General features: G+C 37.7%; 3 protein-coding genes across 6 annotated transcripts; 1 reads left to right on the top strand and 2 right to left on the bottom strand.

Moving 5' to 3' along the window:
* Positions 1–570: 570 nt before the first annotated feature.
* LOC107427725 (putative disease resistance RPP13-like protein 1) lies at positions 571–3255 on the bottom strand. The gene has a single exon (XM_025077524.3). It carries the CDS (start codon positions 3253–3255, stop codon positions 571–573), a length of 2685 nt encoding a protein of 894 aa, XP_024933292.3.
* Positions 3256–7035: 3780 nt separating this feature from the next.
* Positions 7036–10603, top strand: LOC107427729 (putative disease resistance RPP13-like protein 1). 2 transcript variants are annotated; one of them, XM_025077276.3, is made up of 2 exons: positions 7036–9774; positions 9879–10039. In XM_025077276.3, exons 1-2 carry the CDS (start codon positions 7455–7457, stop codon positions 9905–9907), a joined length of 2349 nt encoding a protein of 782 aa, XP_024933044.3. In that variant the 5' UTR covers positions 7036–7454; the 3' UTR covers positions 9908–10039. The 2 variants fall into 2 exon arrangements, with proteins under 2 accessions (XP_024933044.3, XP_015893592.3); XM_016038106.4 differs by having other exon boundaries at positions 7038–7772; positions 7875–10603.
* Positions 10604–12073: 1470 nt separating this feature from the next.
* Positions 12074–20362, bottom strand: LOC107427728 (putative disease resistance RPP13-like protein 1). Of its 3 annotated transcripts, none has more exons than XM_048480912.2 (3): positions 17115–20362; positions 16549–16665; positions 12074–15258 (listed from the first exon to the last, which is right to left on the bottom strand). In XM_048480912.2, the coding sequence occupies exon 1, from the start codon at positions 20254–20256 to the stop codon at positions 17170–17172; it is 3087 nt and encodes a 1028-aa protein (XP_048336869.2). In that variant the 5' UTR covers positions 20257–20362; the 3' UTR covers positions 12074–15258; positions 16549–16665; positions 17115–17169. The 3 variants fall into 3 exon arrangements, with proteins under 3 accessions (XP_048336869.2, XP_060667522.1, XP_015893591.4); XM_060811539.1 differs by lacking the exon at positions 12074–15258 and having other exon boundaries at positions 16087–16665; positions 17115–19862; positions 19939–20078; XM_016038105.4 differs by lacking the exon at positions 12074–15258 and having other exon boundaries at positions 16087–16665.
* Between the last annotated feature and the right edge of the window lie 273 nt (positions 20363–20635).

Raw genomic sequence — 20635 nt, forward strand, 5'->3', positions numbered from 1 at the left:
CTTTATGAGAAAAAGACAAACATTGCACAGTATATGATGCTTACACTGAATAGCACAAGAAAGCCAGGGGGGAAAAAAAAAAAAAAAAAAACAAAAAGACAAAAAAAATGTAAACAAAAGGATAACAATAAAATGTGCAAAAAAATAGTTATATGACAAACATACAGTGACTTTAAGAAAAAAGGAATAATGAACAATAAGTTTATTAACAAGTAAGCAATTTTAGAATCGCATCTGTTATTACTTAATCTAAACTTTGAAAACTATAGGTCAAACCAAAACCCACTAGGAAACTAAAAATAGTCGAAAAGGGAACAAACTGAGAAAAATGGAGAGGACAAAGAAGCACAATCTCAGCGCATGAATCTGTCCTGTAGCTCTATTATGAAAGATCAGTCTAAAGTCCAGTTAAGAAAGAGAAGCAGGAGGCCCTTCCTTCGGCCAGCAAATTCTCAGAAATGGAGAAGGTTCCTAAAACAGAAGACCAAGAAAAGTTAAAGTGGGGGGAAGTGGGAAGTAGCCTCTCATCAGAAATCTCCAGAAACGCAGGCTCGCCGATATACAGGCTCATCAAATCTGTAATCTAGGGCATCCCTCAATTCTGAGAGTACCTTTCGTATTAGGTATGCTGCCAGTTAATTTGGGACACTCTATCATAGAAAGATCCCTAAGGCAAGAGAAAGCTCCACCTCCCAGAAGCAACCATATTTGCCATTCTGGCATATCGCCAAAGTGTAAAATTTCCAAGGAAGGAAATGGATTTGCCACTGAACCATAAAACTCCTTGCCTATGACTGCCAACTTACCAAACCCCTTAATGTAGAGCTTGATGAGAAAAGGTAACTGGCCAAGCGAAGGCAATTGAAAACAGTTTTCACCATCGCTTAAACAGATGCAGCATAAATTGGTAAATGAAGCATTTCCAAACCATTCAGGGAATCTGGTACCTCGATAAGAGCAGACAGATAATTTCTCCACCTTCCTGGGAGGCCGGAGGCTGTCAAGGACTTGAAGTTCGACTTCTGAATTGTCAGCGGGACCATCCCATTTGAAACATATATCGGTTAGCTGCAACTTACCCTCTAAATTGGCCTGCAAAATATCCCCAACAATAACATTTTGGAGCCCTGAAATACAAAGTCTTCCACACAATTGAAGATTCTGAAGCTCCTTGATGCGAGATCCATTGGCCTTGCCCAGAACAAAATTGGTTAACGTCTGCAGGTCTTTCAAAGCGGACATGTGCGGAGGCATCTCCACCAGAGGCGTGCCTGTAGTGTCAAGGCAGCGTAACTTGGTTAGGTGCCTCATAAGGAATGGCAGTCGAGCAAGAGCGGTACAGCATACCAATAGTAAAGTCTGCAGGTGAAAGCAACTACAAACTACATCAGGTATCGCTTGCAACTGAGTATAAGACAAGTCCAAGTATCTTAGATGCTTCAACATGCCAATGGAATCAGGCAACTGGGTGATAGGATACATGGACAGAGAAAGCACTCTCAAGTATGTCAGAATTCGGAACAACTTTGTCAGCACTGAGCGGTCCCATTTGAATGTTTTGTTGTCCTCCATGGGTCCCAAAGGCAGGAATGTGCGCAGGCGCTTGCTTTCAGACAAAGCCTCAAATTTCTTGACGTCCTGAATCTCTCGTCTCTTATAGGACAGATGACGAGTCTTGCGCACAGGGGTGAAGGAGCTATTGTTCTCCAGCCTCAAACAGAACTGTCCTGACAGCGATGTAGCCAAATTGTTCGCAAGGCAGTGCATGGTGAAATAGGATTCGTTTTGTCTTGATTGATGGATCAAGGACCTCGATTTCAGATCATGGAAGTACTCTTCCCCAACTTGTTCGATGGTCTTCCCATTTTGAGGTTCCAGAAGCCCTTCTGCATTCCACAAGAAGATTAAGTCTTGCATCTGGAATTCATAACCACAGTGATATATTGAGCAGTGAGTAAAGCATCGCTTGAGATGTTGAGGAAGGGAAAGGTAGCTGAACCATAGAGCAGGAAGAATATCACTCTCCCTTTCAGACCGCTTCCATATTGGGCTGCTTAGAATCCTGTCCCATTCCTCAGGATTGGGTTCAAGCCGCAAAATGGAGCCAATCAATTTGATTGCGAAGGGATTGCCTTGGCATTTGCTAACAAGCCTTTTGCCAACTATTTCCAGATACTGAGGAAAATGTGAGGATGTGGCGACGCCATGAAAGATGCGCTCGGCGAATAGCTTCCAGCAATCTTCATCATGAGAAATGGGGTTGAGGAGGTGAATAATTGTGAAGGTAGGCATCAGCACAGGTTCAGGACATGTGGAAGCGGTCATAATGATCTTACTCCTACTACCTCCAAACTCAGAAAGAATCCCCAGGGCATGTGGATCAAAAGGATTGCGGTTGCAGTTAGAATCCAGAACAAGTAGGAAATTCTTGCCGGCCAAAGCATCCTTCAATCTAGCTTGAAGTCGGGATGCATCCTCCTCCAGCGGATTACAGGGGGGTTGGCAAGTGAGCTCCTCCAAAAGTGTTCTAGTCATTCTGAGAGCATCAAAGTCATCTAACACAGGGACCCAGAGCAGAAGGTCAAAGTGGGCGTTAATTCGATCATCAGAGAAGACGAATTGAGCAAGAGCAGACTTGCCAATCCCATCAGGGCCCACTATGAGTGCAAACTTATTAGTGCCACAGGCATCAGCATCAGCATCATCATCATCAGAGAGCAACCAACCAACAATGGCCTCAATATCAGAATCTCTGCCATAAAGCTTAGATTCCTCAACAAAAGAGGTTGAGGGTATCCTCCGGAGAGGTCTAATACTGTCAGCACCTTCTTTGAAACCAAACATGTTCTTGAGTTTGAGAATACATTCCAAACAATTAATGGTCTTGACAAGCTCAGGTTCTATCTTTTTACCGAAAGGAGAGACGAGTTGGGACAAGTAGTCGAATACCTGGATCGCGCTGCTGCCTTGTTCCTTTCTCTGTTTGGATTGGACGTCATGAAAATCGATGGTCTCCAGGGCGTCCTCTCCGTCGTACAGAAGCTCCTGCAGCTCAGCAACCAAAGCCTTGCCGTCGGAGCTAGTGATGTGCTTCTCTTCAGCATCATAGTACAAGCTTTTAGCCGCCAGCAAGTAAAACTTCAAATTTTTGCTCATTTCCTCTGTGTTCGCCCCTCCTTTTCTCCCCCGCATCCACTCCATCAAATCTCCTGAAAACAGCTTCTCCAGGCAAGTCGACAGCATCCATTCTTCCATTCTCTCTCTCTTTCTCGCGTTATGTGAAGGTGGGAAATGATAGATTTAATCAGGACCGTTTAAAGGGTTTCTCTTTGCAACTCAACCCAGAACCCGGTTCCAACCATGATTGATCAAAAGCTAAGGTTTGGATTAGATGGTGTGGAGTGGGAACCGATTGATTTGATCTGGAACGATTAAATTTTCCTGAACCAAACGATATATGATTTGGGTAATTATTTCGGTAACTAAGGGTTTCTGTGTCTCATCATCAACCCGATTACTTGCTAGATTTTCTAAAGGCGACCCAAACAGAAACACAGATGATGTTGTCAGTGAGGGCTTCTGTGTCTGTTTCTGTCTCTGGCTCTGTGTGTGTCACAACCTGACGCCGTTAAGTCATGCCGTTAAAGTTTGCTGAACCACAGGAAGCCTTTTTTTTATTTATTTTTTGGTGGGGATTCTGAGCTACAAAAAACTCATTTGAATATCCAAGGATAAAAAAAAAATCCCCATTGTAAATTTATTTTTTCTTTTTCTATGTTTTTCCTTTTTTTTTCATTTGAAGTATGTTAATATAATTGCTATTAAGGTCCTCTCAGAATAATTAAAATAATAATCATAATGGATTGAATAAATTTTTTTCCGAACGGTTTAATTGATATATGTATGTAGTTAGCCTTTATCAAGTTACTCATACTTTAATAGCATCAAGCTATGAGATTAACTTTTACTTTTTACATACTGAACCAACCTATTTAAACAAATCCAAGAAAATTCCAACAGCTTGATAAGAGAAATTGGCATCTTTTTTTTTTTTTTTTTTTTTTTTTTTTTTTGGGTTTTTGATAGCAGAGATATTAGTTTAACATTAACATACATTAACATATGTAAACTTCTTTTCCAAAAAATAAAAATAAAATAAAATAAAAACCGCATATGTCAACATGATAATAGACAAGTTATATACATGTATGTCATTCAATTTCTTGTGGTACATTTTTTTTTTTTTGGGGTAAATAAAAATTGTACCTTTTGGCAAATAATTTCTAGGATTACATAAACGATACATTTACCTTTGTATCCATTTTGTTCCAAACACTACTATTCTCTCAATCAAACCATTACAAATTTTCTTTACAGGAAAAAAATATATATATATATATTAGTTAACGAATATATATATATATATATATATATATTTTCGTAGTGACATATCCATATACTAAAAATCTACTATTATTTTAGATAACGCAGCTGAAATTGCTTTCATGGCTTTATTATTATTCACTCTCTCTCTCTCTTTTCCCTCTCTCTCTCTCGTTTTTTCCACCATTTTCCGCCGGTTTCCGCCACTTCAACATTTCCTATTGTCTTCGTCTGTTTCTGCTGCTTAGACTATTTCCTTCGTTTTCCGGTGGCCGTTTTCTACCGACTGTTTTCCACTGTTTTCTTCCAATTTTCTGCCGGTTTCCACCGGTTAGGTTGAAAGATAAAAACGGAAATCAAAGATGCATTTTCCTATCCTTAAAATTGTCTTTATTTTTCCTTGTATTTTTAATATTTCAAACCAAATATAACAAAATGGACAAGTGAAAAATGCAAAGAACAATAGAAATTCACATTTTCATTATGGGATTATGATGCTTTTCACTTATGGCATACATTTTCCAGCAACTCCTTTTTAAGTAGACCCATTAATGAATGGTCCAATTCATACATCAAACACCTATAATTGGCATTATTACGAACTACGAAAATCCAATTAATAGAATTAAATTCTAACGGAATGGCTAACAAAGTAAAACCGCACAAAACTGGTCAATTACCTTCTTTCTTGGAGATATTAACAATCATGGTAATGTGAAGAGATGATAAATTTAATAAAAATATATCTATATATATATATATTTATTAATAATTATTGTTTAGATGATTAATGAATGGAAAAGGAAGTAAAGAAAAAATAAGAGATCCTATATATAAAATATCTCAATTAATTAGTTTTTAATTAGTAATGATAATTTTAAAATATTAAAAAGTCTTATTAAACTTTTTTTTTCTTTCATTTCCAGTTAAATTTGAGTAGAAATCTAAATATATTAAAATCGATATAATTTAATCTTTTCATTTCCTTCTCTATCGTTTCCTTTTTATTAATTTTAAAATTCAAATAAAAAATTGAATATTTTCCTTTTTTTTTTCCCCCTCTTATTCCATCAATGAAATAGATTGCATCAATAGTTAACTTTTAAAAAAATAAAATAAAAAAATTAAGACGTGGACTTTATGACATAATGAAATTTAGAATCCAGTGGAAGAGACCTAATGGTAAAAACATAAGATCCACCTATTAAAAGCCTGAACATATATATATATATATATATTCTTTTTGCTGCAAGTGTATATAATATTATTTTGATATGTTTGTTTCTTTGATTACTGGTACAATATTGCGAATTATTATATCCACAAAAAAAATAAAGCAACATTGCAAACAATAAGTTTTATATAAAATGACATACGAACTGAATTAATTTTATTTGACATTTAATTTAGAATTGTGTAAAATGAAATTTTTTTTATTAGTTTTTATAAATCTTATGTTTTGAAAAGAAAGTCTTAAGGCTGTATAAAGATACTTTTAAGATTTTCTTGATACGTATGTTTTTATAAGAAGTTAGAGCTTCCATGCATCCAAACACTTCCCGTTCAAATAAAATCAAATTCCTGCACCTTTGAGAATGAGACGAATTTTCTTTTTAACCCAAAAATGAGCCAGTTCGGCTTTTCTTTTATTTATTTATTTTTATTTTTTAGGTGAAATAATGAGCCAATTCTTGAAAGAGAGGAACATCTATTGTGCAAATTTTGTACTAAATAGCAATAATAGATGTCGACCAACAATGGTTTAATGTGTTAATAACGGCTTTAAGTGTTAAGCGTAGCTTAAACGCTTCCTATATTTCCTCTCTCCACCATAAAAGTCCACAATCTTCAACATGGTCAAACCATATTTCACATTCACACGAATCACGACCATTGAACTCGAATTCAATTTGCCTAACTGTAATTGATGCATAATATGTTTTTGTTTTTTTGTTTTTTTTTTTGGGATTTTTTGGTTTTTCAAATTTTCATTAAATAAGTAAAAAAGAAATGGCGGTGATAACAACAAAGCTACGTTGACCCTTAAAAAAAAAAAAAAAAAAAGCCATGAAAATAACTTCAGCTTCGTTATCTAAAATAATAATGGATTTTTAGTACAAGGATATGTAATTACAAAAATAAAACAAAACAAAAAAAAATCAAATAAAATAAAAAATTCGTTGACTAAGATTTTCATTTTTTTTTTTTGTTTTTTTTCTGTAAAGAAAATTTGTAATGGTTTGATTGAGAGAATAGTAGTGTTTGGAGGAAAATGAATACAAAGGTAAATGTATCATGTATGTATGTAATCCAGAAATTATTTGGCGAAAGGTACAATTTTAATTTACCAAAAAAACAAAAATGCAATACTAGAAATTGAATGGCATACATGTATATAACTTGTCGATTATCATGTTGACATATGCGTTTTTTTTTTTTTTGGAAAGGAAGTTTACATATGTTAATGCCGAACTAATATCTCTGCTATCAAAAACAAAAACAAAAAAACAAAAATGCTAATGTCTCTTATTAATACTGTTGGAATTTTCTTGGATTTGTTTAAATAGGTTGGTTCCGTATATGAAAAGTAAATCTCATAGCTTGATATTAAAGTATGAGCAACTTGATAAATGCTAACCACATACATATCTCAATTCAACCGTCAGGAAAAAGAATATTCAATCCATTATTATTATTATTTTAATTATTCTGAGAGGACCTTAATAAACAATTGTATTAACATACTTCAAATGGCCAAAAAAAAAAAAAAGAGAGGAAAAACATACAAAAAGAAAAAATGGGGATTTTTTGATGGTTGGATATTCAAATGTGTATTTTGTAGTTCAGATTCCCCACCAAAAAAGAAAAAAGGAAGCTTCCTGCGGTTCAGGGAAATTTAACGGTATGTCTTAACGGCGTCAGGTTGAGACACGAACAGAGCCAGACACAGACACAGACACAGACACAGACACAGAAACCCCCACTGACAAATCTCCTGTGTTTCTGTTTCGGTCGCCTTCAGAAATCTAGCTGGTAATCGGAAGAAGAGAGAGAGAGAGAGAGAGAGGAGAATGGAACAATGGATACTGTCGACTTCCCTGGAGGCGGTAGCGGAGAAGCTGTTTTCAGGAGATTTCATGGAGTGGATGGGGGGGAGAAAAGGAGGGGCGAACATGGAGGAAATGAGCAAGAATTTGAAGTTTTACTTGCTGGCGGCTAAGAGCTTGTACTATGATGCTGAAGAGAAGCACATCACCAGCTCCGACGGGAAGGCTTTGGTTGATGAGCTGCAGGAGCTTCTGTACGACGGAGAGGACGCCCTGGAGACGATCGATATTCATGGCATCCAATCCAAACAGAGAAAGGAACACGGCAGCAGCGCGACTCAGGTATTCAACTACTTGTCCGAACTCGTCTCTCCTTTTGGTAAAAAAATAGAACCTGATCTTGTCAAGACCATTAATTGTTTGGAATGTATTCTCAAACTCAAGAACATGTTTGGTTTGAAAGAAAGCGCTGAAACTATTAGACCTCTCCGGAGGATACCCTCAACAACCTCTTTTGCTGAGGAATCTAAGCTTTATGGTAGAGATTCTGATATTGAGGCCATTGTTGGTTGGTTGCTCTCTGATGATGATGCTGACGCTGATGACTGTAGCACTAAGTTTGCACTCATAGTGGGCCCTGATGGGATTGGCAAGTCTGCTCTTGCTCAATTCATTTTTTCTGATGATCGAATTAACGCCCACTTTGACCTTCTGCTCTGGGTCCCTGTGTTAGATGACTTTGATGCTCTGAGAATGAGTAGAACACTTTTGGAGGGGCTCATTTGCCAACCTCCCTGTAATCCGATGGAGGAGGAGGATGCATCCCGACTTCAAGCTAGATTGAAGGATGCTTTGGCCGGCAAGAATTTCCTACTTGTTCTGGATTCTAATTGCCACCGCAATCCCTTTGATCCCCATGCCTTGGGGATTCTCTCTGAGTTTGGAGGTAGTCGGAGTAAGATCATTATGACCGCTTCCACATGTCCTGAACCTGTGCTGATGCGTACCTTCACAATTATTCACCACCTCAACCCCATTTCTCATGATGAAGATTGCTGGAAGCTATTCGCCGAGCGCATCTTTCATGGCGTCGCCACATTCTCACATTTTCCTCAGTATCTGGAAATAGTTGGCAAAAGGCTTGTTAGCAAATGCCAAGGCAATCCCTTCGCAATCAAATTGATGGGCTGCATTTTGCGGCTTGAACGCAATCCCGAGGAATGGGACAGGATTCTAAGCAGCCCAATATGGAAGCTGTCTGAAAGGGAGAGTGATATTCTTCCTGCTCTATGGTTCAGCTACCTTTCCCTTCCTCAACATCTCAAGCGATGCTTTACTCACTGCTCAATATATCACTGTGGTTATGAATTCCAGATGCAAGACTTAATCTCCTTGTGGATGGCAGAAGGGCTTCTGGAACCTCAAAATGGGAAGACCATCGAACAAGTTGGGGAAGAGTACTTCCATGATCTGAAATCGAGGTCCTTGATCCATCAATCAAGACAAAACGAATCCTATTTCACCATGCACTGCCTTGTGAACAATTTGGCTACATCGCTGTCAGGACAGTTCTGTTTGAGGCTGGAGAACAATAGCTCCTTCACCCCTGTGCGCAAGACTCGTCATCTGTCCTATAAGAGACAAGAGATTCAGGACGTCAAGAAATTTGAGGCTTTGTCTGAAAGCAAGCGCCTGCGCACATTCCTGCCTTTGGGACCCATGGAGGACAACAAAACATTCAAATGGGACCGCTCGGCGCTGACAAGGTTGTTCCAAATTCTGACATACTTGAGAGTGCTTTCTCTGTCCATGTATCCTATCACCCAGTTGCCCGATTCCATTGGCATGTTGAAGCATCTAAGATACTTGGACTTGTCTTATACTCAATTGCAAGCGATACCTGATGTAGTTTGTACTTGGGTTAACCTGCAGACTTTACTATTGGTATGCTGTACCGCTCTTGCTCGACTGCCATCCCTTATGAGGCACCTAACCAAGCTACGCCGCCTTGACACTACAGGCACACCTCTGGTGGAGATGCCACTGCACATGTCCGCTTTGAAAGACCTGCAGACGTTAACCAATTTTGTTCTGGGCAAGGGTAATGGATCTGGCATCAAGGAGCTTCAGAATCTTCAATTGTGTGGAAGACTTTGTATTACAGGGCTCCAAAATGTTATCGTTGAGGATATTTTGCAGGCCAATTTAGAGGGTAAGTTGCAGCTAACCGATATAAGTTTCAAATGGGATGGTCCAGCTGACAATTCAGAAATTGAACTTCAAGTCCTTGACAACCTCCGGCCTCCCAGAAAGGTGGAGAAATTATCTGTCTGCTCTTATCAAGGTACCAGATTTCCTGAATGGTTTGGAAATGCTTCTTTTACAAATTTATACTGCATCTGTTTAAGCGATGGTGAAAACTGTTTTCAATTGCCTTCGCTTGGCCAGTTACCTTTTCTCATAGAGCTCTACATTAAGGGGTTTGGTAAGTTGGCAGTCATAGGCAAGGAGTTTTATGGTTCGGCAGCAAATCCGTTTCCTTCCTTGGAAGTTTTACACTTTGGCGATATGCCAGAATGGCAAGTATGGTTGCTTCCGGGAGGTGGAGCTTTCTCTCGCCTTAGAGATCTTTCTATGATAGAGTGTCCCAAATTAACTGGCAGCATACCTAATACGAAAGGTACACCCAGCATTGAGGGATGCCCTGGATTACAGATTTGATGAGCCTGTATATTGGCGAGCCTGCGTATCTGGAGATTTCTGATGAGAGGCAACTTCCCACTTCCCCCCACTTTGACTTTTCTTGGTCTTATGTTTTAGGAACCTTCTCCATTTCTGAGAATTTGCTGGCGAAGGAAGGGCCTCCTGCTTCTCTTTCTTAATTGGACTTTAGACTGATCTTTCATGCTATAGCTGCAGCGCCTGACAGTGGAAGAGGAAGTTGTGCTCATGACTGGTCCCTTGCATTGTTTACAGGTTGACAGATGCATGAGCTGAGATTGTGCGGCTTTGTCCTCTCCAGTTTTCCTCAGTTTGTTCTCTTTTCCACTATTTTTAGTTTCCTAATGGGTTTTGGTTTGACCTATAGTTTTCAAAGTTTAGATTAAGTAGTAGCAGATGTGAATCTAAAATTGATTACTTGTTAATAAACTTATTCTTCATTATTCCTTTTTCATGTATTAGTATTTTTTTTGTATTAGTATTTTTTTTGCACATTTTATTGTTCTCCTTTTGTGTACTTTTTTTTTTGTCTTCTTGCTTTGTTGTGCTATTCAGTATAATCATCATATACTGTGCAATGTTTGTCTTTTTCTCATGAAGTATTCATATTACCTTCCTAGTTGCATATATACATGGTTCTTGTCTTGTCTCTGGTATGAATAAATACTTTCTGTTAGAAGATTCTAAAGTTGAAATATCACATTCCTTTCGAGTTAAAAGGATCATATTATATGCGATCCATTGTTTTTGCAGTTGAGTCTCCCTCCCTCTGTAGATCGTCTAAGTCAGTTGGTAAACAGAGGTTAATATACTGGTACATCCCGACTGCTATGTAAAGTGAGAAAAGACAGTGTTCTGTATCTCCTTAGGTAGCATGCCTAGGTGAGTATAAGAAAAAGAGAGTAAGAAAATGTTGGTGGAAAAGAGGTAATGGGGTAGACTTGGATTGTTAGAGTGAATGTTGCCTGTTTTGTGTGTGAAGTTCAGAACAGGTGTGGAGTGGGTCATATAACCCTGTATCAGTTCCAAGATTGGCCAATCCAACTTTCACTCGTTGATTTAGAGAATGTGCTTATTAACAAAGAAGCATTAGCATAACAGTTATTTGTGCACGAAGTACTTCTCATCCGTGCATAATCTGTAGCCTAGATTCATAGTTTCAGCTTCGAGAACAGAATCACCCAACCTTCACTTGTTGATTTAGCGAATGTGCTTATTGACCAAGAAGCATTAGCATAACAGTTATTTGTGCACGAAGTACTTCTCATTATTGCACAATCTGTAGCCTAGATTCATAGTTTCAGTTTCGAGAACAGAATCATGTAGGAGACTATCTCACAACTTGCTAACATAAAATCTCTCCTTGATGGTTCCTTGGAACAGCACCTGCTGCCACCACTCCACAAAAGATGATCTTGTTTACTCTGTGATCTGGTGCTTTCCGAGGTACTTTTGATGGATCGGAATCAGGTTGTCATATGGTCAAAGCGACATAAATTTCTCACCCTTCGTTCCTCATGTTCCCCAGTACAACACCATGTCCAAGTAGTCGGGTTGTCTTTTCCTTGTTACCACTTGAAACCGGCTTTATTAGTCAATTTGATTGTCCTGTATCAACCTATCATTTTTTTTTTTTTTGGGTAATCAGGATCATACCTGCTTTAGTAATTAATTTGATTGGCATTCACATCATGAATGCACTTTTTTATTTAATCAAATCTAAAAGGACAAAAATTCCACAATTAAAAACAAATATATCTTCATTGTTAGGATTGTTAGAGTGAATGTCTTTGCCTGTTGTGTTTGGAAAGTTTAGGAACAGATATGGAGTGAGTGGTTTGACCCTGTATTCTATTGTTAGCCAATCCAACCTTGACCTATAGATCTTGAAAATGTGCTTATTAACCAAGAAGCATTAGCTTACCAAGAAGCATTAGCTTAACTGTTATTTGAGAGCAAAATACTTGTCGTTTGTGCACAATCTGTGATCCAGATCATAGGTTCAGTTTTGAGAGCAGAAATGCAGGAGAGAATCTCATGTGTTGCCTTACAAATAAATAAGATCTCTCCTTGATGGTTCTTTGCAACAGTGCCTACTGCGACCTCAGCTTCGCATGTTCTTTCTAGGTGAAAATTGATCTTGATTGCTCCATGATCTGGTGCTTTCCTGGAATCTCCGTCTCTTTGATATTGTGCTTCCTCGTAGCTTTTCAAGGAGGCGTTTTGGTAGTTTGATGTTGTTATTTAAAACAACATGTATTTCTCTCGCTTCCTTTCTAGGTAGTTTGGATGAGCTTTAAGAGTGTCCCCTCGCTATTCCTTGGTACCTCTTGAAACCAGCCTTTTTTGGTTTTTTTTCATTATTTTTTTTTTCTAAGTCTCAGAGCTCAGAAAGTTGTTTGGTTTCCAAGCCCACTGGTTTTATGCTGTGAATGTTGTTGATCCACATACAAAATTTAAGAAAAAATATGGGAATTGACGATGCGTATTCCATGCTGCTGCAGAGTTGAAACCAGAGCTTTACAAATTATTTTGGCTGTCCTGGATCAAACCTCAATTGTTGTTTTGTTTCTGGTTTCACTCTGCAGCAGGATGGAATATGCATCATCAATTCCCATATTTTCTTTTTCTTAAATTTTACATGTGGATCAACATTCGCAGCATAAAACCAGTGGGCTTGGAAACCGAACAATATTCTGAGCTCTGAAACACAGGAACCGAAAAAAAAAAAAAAAAAAATTGCTCGACTGATGATTAGTTTGGATAGAGTTGGCGTTCAAATCACGGGCACAATTTTTTGTTTTGGGAAAAGATAAATAAATAAAAGACGATATGGTCAATATGAAACAAAAAATGGAAAAAAAATTGCTCAAGACTTGAATTTGGCACTCCTCAGTAAACTAGCCTGGATGCTGGCCTCAGAGAATGATAGATTTTAGGTGCAGGCAATTAAAGCTAAATATTTTGCTGGTTGTTCCTTCCTGAAATGCTCGAAGAAGAAGAATTGCTCTTCTTCATGGAACGGCATTTATCAGGCTAGGAATATTCTGTTAAAAGGACTCTATTACAAGGTAGGAAAAGGAGATAGAATCAGTATATGGGAGGATCCATGGGTTCCTAATAACCCTCATTTCAAACCAACTCCAATCTCAGAAGCTGTATCCCAAGAATTTGGTATGGTAAACTCTCTCAGGAACAGGGATGGCAGCTGGAATAAAGATAGACTTGACCATCTTTTTGATGCAACCACTGTGAGGAATATTTGTAAAATCCCTTCTTCAAATTCTCATCTAGAGGATAAACTAATCCGGTGCGGCAACACAAATGGGAAATTCACGGTTAAATCAGCTTTCTTGATGGAATTCTGGAGAAATCACTTAGCCTCTCAATGGTGGAAGTATCTATGGTCCTCCAAGATTCATGAAAGACTCAAGTTCTTTCTTTGGAAGCTTTACAATGGAGGACTTCCAACAGTAGAGAACCTCATGCATAGAAATATACATGTCACTAGTAATGAATGCATTCATGGCTGTGGTGTGCTAGAATCGGACAACCACATCTTTTTTCATTGTCAAGTTGCAAGGGCCGTGTGGTATGGCCTCCCGTGGTGTATTAAGTGGGAGACGTTTACAGATTATCCAGTGAAAGAAAAACTCTGTCTGATCTCTAACCCCCTTGGTTCTCTTCCAGTGCTCCCGTCAGACAGGGATTTCTTTTTTCTTTTTGCTGCCCTTGTGATGGACCAACTATGGAAGGAAAGAAACTCCCGCATCTTTGAAAATAAAACTAACCCTCTCGATAGTATCATGGATGTGTTGAATTTCAGGTTTAGAGAGGCCAAAGCCATCTTGCTAAAGGAGGAGAAGGGTGTTCTACTCTATAGAGAACCCAGGAGGATAGTAAGAATGTGGGATACGCAGAGCATAAGAATTAATTCTGATGCAGCAGTTAAAAATGGAGTTAGCTTCATTGGACTGGTGGCAAGGGACTATGAGGTCAAAGTTATAAAGATAAAGTCTATTCGCACCCAGACAGATATCCCTGAGTTAGCTGAAGCTGTGGGAGTCCTGCAAGGATTAATTTTAGCTCAAGAGGAAGGCTGGCAAAAAATATGGTGTGATTCTGACGCCAAAAACATTGTATCAACTCTAAACAGTCAAGACACACACAATTCTCACTGGATAGTAGAAGGTATTTTGGAGGAGATCAGTTCTAAGAAAATAGGCTTCCAGAAGGTGTGTTTTAACTGGATCCCGAGGGAACAAAACTTTTTGGCTCACTCTGTATGCAACTGGTGTATTAGAAATGATGTTACTGGTTTTTTGACAGTTAATTCTCTTCCCAGCAATTTTAGTTATTTTGCAACCCAGGAGATGGGCCTTGTGCCATCATCCTTTTGATGGCTTAGTCATCGGGTTTTTTGGGTTTTACACCTCACCTTGTAAGCAAAAAAAAAAAAAAAAAAAAAATGGAAAAAAAAGAAAGAAAGAAAATAGAAAGACCATATTGTCCTTTTGGTATCTAAGATGGTCATGTATGTATGTATGAATATATATATATATATATATATATATTGATGGTGAAAATTAATTAAACTGGGCTAATCAGTTTATTAAAGCCCACGTAATTCGGGTTTCACATTCATAACATAGAGCCCACATAATTCGGGTTTTTCTGAATAGGTTTATAAAGGGTGAAAGTCAAATAGATAGGCCATTTCCTGGAAGCTGATGGTTTTGGAGGATGTACTTATACCACTCTAATCAGCTTTGATTAACATCCAAAGACCAAAAAAAAAATCTTGGTCCTCCTCCAAAATTTTTGAAAGCCAAGAACAAAACTAAGTGAAATCACCTTCAAATAAATTTGGCAGCACAGGAGGAAAAGCCGTACTTTCCAAATTTGACGTGCATGAGAGCAACTCCAAACAGCATGAATCAAAGTTTCCTCTCTGGACATCAAATAAAATTTACCTTCTTATTTTGAAGACACAACTTCCACAATAAGTTCCACCATTCCAAATGACATTCATTACTCGGCTCAGCCAAGGAACTTCCTCCTTCGGGTTGAGGATGAGTCAACCTAGCAGCCTTGTACCTACTCTTCACTGTATGCGCACCATTAACAGTAGTAATTAGATCAAATGACAAATGAATGAAAAACAAAAAACAAGCACAAAGTAAAACAAACAGATGAACTAGTTCTAATCTACAAAAGAACTACAATGCCTTGGAATAGAAATTTGCAAAATTAAAAATTAAAATTGTCGTCTACATTTTTTGTTTTTATTTTTTTTTTCTACCTATAATTTTGTGTGATTTGCTCATCTCAAATATTTAAACAAAAAGAAAAAAAAAAACAATTTCAAGTGGTTTTCAATTTGTGTGTGTGTATATATATATATATATATATATATATTTTTTTTTTTTTTGGGTTTTTAACCTCTTATGCTTGTATTGATGAAGATGTTTAACCATCGTTAAAACATTAATAAGCATTTGAATTAAGTATTTTATACACAATTTAGCAGAAAAAAATCAAAAATAAAAAACAAAAATAGCGGTTACCAAATATGTTTCGGAGTTATTGACTTTGTTATTCATGAACCATGTCTAGTTACCTCTTGAAACCAGCTTTAATTTATTTTTACATATGAACTTTGATAGAAAGGATGTGTCATCAACCAATCAATAGGCTTTAATTAAATTTAATGGTATGTGATTAAAATTAGCTGTTATTTCAAATGACAAACGTATTGACGGCTAGGATTAAAAACAAAAAACAAGCACAGAGAAAAACAAACAGATGAACTAGACTGTAAACTAATAAGAACTTTGATGCTTCGAAGAATAGAAATTTACAAATTTAAAAATTAAGAAAATATAGTTAACCAGAACAACGTGCCAAGTCTTTTGGTAAGTACACTCAATGACTGTTAAAACAACACAAGAGTCACAAACCATCTTATTTCATCAATCAAAATCAATTTAACGCAATGCATTTATAATATTCAAATTAGCCACATATCCCATAAATTCCTGCATAAATAATCCAACTTGGATTGAAGCTGTCATGCACCACACAACATCTTCTCATTATCGCTCAAATATGTGACTTCCTCAATGAATTAAGAAGTTCACTGGTGATACTAAAAACATCCAATAAAATCCACCCCAACCAAAAAAAAAAACATAAAGAACAAACATCCAATAAAATCCACCCCAACCAAAAAAAAAACATAAAGAACAATCATCCATAATGAATTCGTTAACCCACTGATGTCGATTCCATCACACAATGGACCAGAGCCGTCATACCAAAGAAGCAGTAACGATGTCAATTCCCTCCACGATAGACCATAGCCATTATACAGAATGAGCAGTAAAAGAGTACGGACCTTATCCTCTGGCAGTCAATCACATGCTGAGTTACAAGAATGGAGTTTGGAACGGTGCATGCAGTTTGAAGCAGTTGAAAAGCCTTTGGAAACGGTACCAACCACCAATTGCTCGAGCTGAATTTGAAATCCAACAAGCACATAGAAAATTAAAAAAAAAAAAATTAAATTAAATTTTCATAACTGCAAAAGAAGTTTGGGCATTGTTCAAAATATAAAGCTTATTATGATTAAATTCATGATAAAACTTTTCCTTCCAACATTATTTCCTTAGCTGAGGGAACTGTGAAACTAAACCACGCTACCAAGTCAAATAGAGTAATCAGAAAGATTTAACAGAATAATTCCAATAATATACAATGAAAGAAACAATTTGTCATATTTTTATAGCGTAAATGGATGTCAACCCAGTTGTTATGCCAGGACTTTGGAGTTAAAACAACAACGGTTAAAAAGGTCACTACCCCCTACTAAAACCAATAATAGAATAAAATTTAAAACAAGAGAAGCTTCAACACATACTACTGCAGGAAAAAAAAAATATATATATATATATATATATATACCTGAAGAAAATCCAACGAATAGGTAGACAGGGAAATATCCACATGATTCATCATCTCAATCCCCACACGAGCATGCCCAAGGTTTTTGCCAAATGCTGGGCCCATCTTCCTCCTTGTCTCCCTGATACCACTGGCCTTGCAAAGAAAAGACAGCTGTACTCTGACGAGAATGAGTATCTAGCAGCTTTTCTTCTGGTAAACACATGAACTCATGACAGCAAGCAATTCGCAGATTTTGAAGGGACCTGAGATGTCGGAAGCCATTTCCCTTTGGGGCTCTGAGATTTCTGCAATAGGAAATGGTAAGTGATTGTAAATTTGAAGGCCATTCCCCTTCCGGCAACGTCTCCAATTTCCTACAGTAATATATTTCCATTGTTTGAAGCGATGGATATGCGGTGCCCATCTGCACATCCTGCGGAAGCAAAGTTGCAATTTGTTGACATCCTGATATATGCAGCAATCTCAAGGATGGAAGACAATAAGGCAAGCCACCACATAGCTGCGGGCAATCTTCCAAATAAAGCTCCTCAAGATAAGGAAAACCTCCATCTTCGTTGCCACTTATCAAAAACCATTCCTGCCACTCTGACATACTACGCATGCGTAAAGTTTCAAGTGACCTAAAAGGCTTACTCGTGGAGGAACTGTTATAATAAAACTCCGGACCTATCCTCATTACTGAATCGAATCCAATAATTTCTAGATATCTGAGAGAGGGTAGTTCCCCAAGTGGCGGCAAAATACAGCAATTTTTACAATTTATTAGATGCACCGATACCATATTACAATACGAACTATCTCCTACCCAATTTGGGAATTTTGTACCACCATAAAATTTGACAATGAGTTTCTTTAGGTTTGTATGTGGTTGTACGCTGTCAAGAACTTCCCTTACTCTTAAGGAATCATCTGGGCGACCACTCCACGTCAAACCAAGCTCATTAAGGTACTTTTTATCCTTCAAATTAGCCTCCATGGCGTTTCCAATATTACTAACATTTTGAAGCCCCGAAATACAAAGTGTTCCATGAAGATGCTGAAGCTCTTTTAACTCTTGAATGCCGGAGCCACCATATTTACCCACAACAAAATTACTCAGTGACTGCAAATTCCTCATTCTACTCATTTGCAAAGGCATCTCTGTTAAACATGTGTTGCTAATATCAAGATGTCGCAACTGGTGTAGGGCTGTAATGTCAGTTGGCAACTGAGTAAGATTTCTACAATTTGACAGCAATAGTGTCTGCAATTTGGACAAACGACAAATTGTACCAGGTAGCTGCGTTATTAGAGTTGAAGATAAATCCAAGTATCGTAGATACTTCAACTTGCAAACCGAATCAGGCAATTCCAAAATTGGACAAGATGTTAAAGACAAAGATCTTAAGTGAGGTAGCCTTGGCAATAGTCCATGGTATACCAATCTGTGCAATGGCAATCCTGTATTTACCCTTCTCCATTGTGCTCCTGGGAAGGCATGCAAAACCTTAGCTTTGGATAAGGCCTTAAGCTTCTGGAAGCTAAAGTTTCTTACTTGCATCTTGCTAACAAGGGCAAGCGAGATATGGTCATCCAACTTGAAACAAAATTCTTTTGAAATAGATTTAGCAAAATTGTATACAAGGTTATGCATGGTGACAGCAGATTGACTGACTCTTGATTGCTGAAGCAGTGACCTTGATAATAGATGGTTTAAGTATATCTCTCCAACTTCTTCCATTCTCTTATCCATTCGGGGTTGTAAAAGATCCTGAGCCATCCACATCAAAATTAACAGTTTCTTATCAACTTCGTAACCTCGTGGAAACACAGAACAGTAAGCGAAGCATTGCTTAAGATGCGGAGGTAGGTAATGGTAGCTCAACCAAAGAGCCGGGAGAATGCTACTTTCCTCCTTTGACAACTCCCACACATTGCTATTTAGTATATTGTCCCATGTCTCCTGTTGAGAATGAAACCGCAGAAGACCAGCAAGTGTTTTAACAGCTAAGGGAATACCGTTGCTCTTTTTGACAATTTTTTCACCTATTACGTTTAGATCTGGAAAAAAACCAGACTCCACCTCATCAAAGGCATGTTTGAGAAGCAATTTGAAGCCATCTTCAGGTGATATGGTCTTGAGGTCAAAAGTGGGAACATTGCCAATCATGGTGGCAATAACCTCATTTTGAGTTGTTAAAATTATCTTACTCCCATTTGCTCCGGATTCGAAACAACTTTTGAAGAAATTCCAATGAACATAATTCTTATCCCAAACATCATCTTGAACAAAGAGGAACTTTTTTCCCATCAATGACTCCTTCAATTTAAACTGAAGAAAACTGACGTCCCTGACATCGCATGCAATAGAAGTGACAGACTCAAACATACATTTGGTTAACCTCAGGAGATCAAATTCGTCAGAGACACAAACCCATGCTTTCAGATCGAAATGTCTATTCACTTTTAAATCTTCGTAAAGCAGGTGAGCCAGAGTTGTTTTACCAACTCCTGCCATACCCAATATGGGGATCACTGATACGTTATTGTCATTGGATAGTAACAGTTTCAAAATAGTCTCTTTCTCATAGTCTCTACCATAAACATCATATTCCATTAAATTTTGTGGTGGTGGTGGAGAGAAGTTGTCATCGACGGCAGAGTTTTCCATCAATTTTGTTTCAGGTAAAGATTTGGGTTGAACATAATCATCTTCAAATTCAAATTCTTTGAGAGCGAGCCCATCTTTTAGCTCTAAGAGAGATTCTAATTTAACAATGATCTCCAATAAGCCTTGATAAACTGTCTCAACATTAAAGGGAGTTGACATAGAATTAAGTACCTGATTAATGCTGAAAAAGTCATGAGATTCTCGTGCAAGTTTGCATCTGAGAGCTTCAGTTTCGATCTCATCCAACAGGTCTTGTACATCATACATTACATCTTCAACATCGCTAACCCACATATCAACATCTGGGTTTCGGATTTGCATCTCCATAGCATCACTCAGGAGGTTATTGAAGGACAACAGCATAGTCTTGAGCTTCTGAAACTGCTTCTTCATGGCCTCCTTCTCCTCTATGAAGTCGACCAACTCCACAGAGTCCAACGTCTTCAAACACGACATGGGCAGGGATCCACCCTTCGCTGGTATAACCATGTTTTCGCTACACCACACAAAAAAGAGGATTGTTTTTCTTTTTTTTTTTTTCCTGTTTTTTCTTTGTTTTTGTTTTCGGACTCAGACCTTGCGAAGTAAAGCCTATCACACCAATTTCTACAAAATCTGCAAGGAATATAGACAAGGGTAAATCTGGAAATTGACAAACCCCGTACTCCACTTCACGGATGTCGTTTTCCCTATTTTAAAAAAATGAAATATAATTTGACGTTACCTTTTGAATTTTGTGCACTTCCTTTCCTTGAGTCTTCCTCCCATCTCGGTCCCATCACTCCGTGACTTCTCGATTTCTTTCTCTTTTTCTTTTTCTTTTTTTTTTTTTTTTTTTATTATCTAAAACACGTTTTTAGAACGGCCA

The sequence above is a fragment of the Ziziphus jujuba genome, chromosome 9 (genome assembly GCF_031755915.1).
Source record: "Ziziphus jujuba cultivar Dongzao chromosome 9, ASM3175591v1".
NCBI lineage: Eukaryota > Viridiplantae > Streptophyta > Magnoliopsida > Rosales > Rhamnaceae > Ziziphus > Ziziphus jujuba.

Bases quoted from the DNA above. Each gene is read 5' to 3' on its own strand.
- LOC107427728 (XM_048480912.2), bottom strand. From the start codon at position 20,256: ATGGTTATACCAGCGAAGGGTGGATCCCTGCCCATGTCGTGTTTGAAG.
- LOC107427725 (XM_025077524.3), bottom strand. From the start codon at position 3,255: ATGGAAGAATGGATGCTGTCGACTTGCCTGGAGAAGCTGTTTTCAGGA.
- LOC107427729 (XM_016038106.4), top strand. From the start codon at position 7,455: ATGGAACAATGGATACTGTCGACTTCCCTGGAGGCGGTAGCGGAGAAG. The intron at 7,773-7,874 runs GTATTCAACTAC...CTCAAACTCAAG, and splicing joins ACGGCAGCAGCGCGACTCAG to AACATGTTTGGTTTGAAAGA.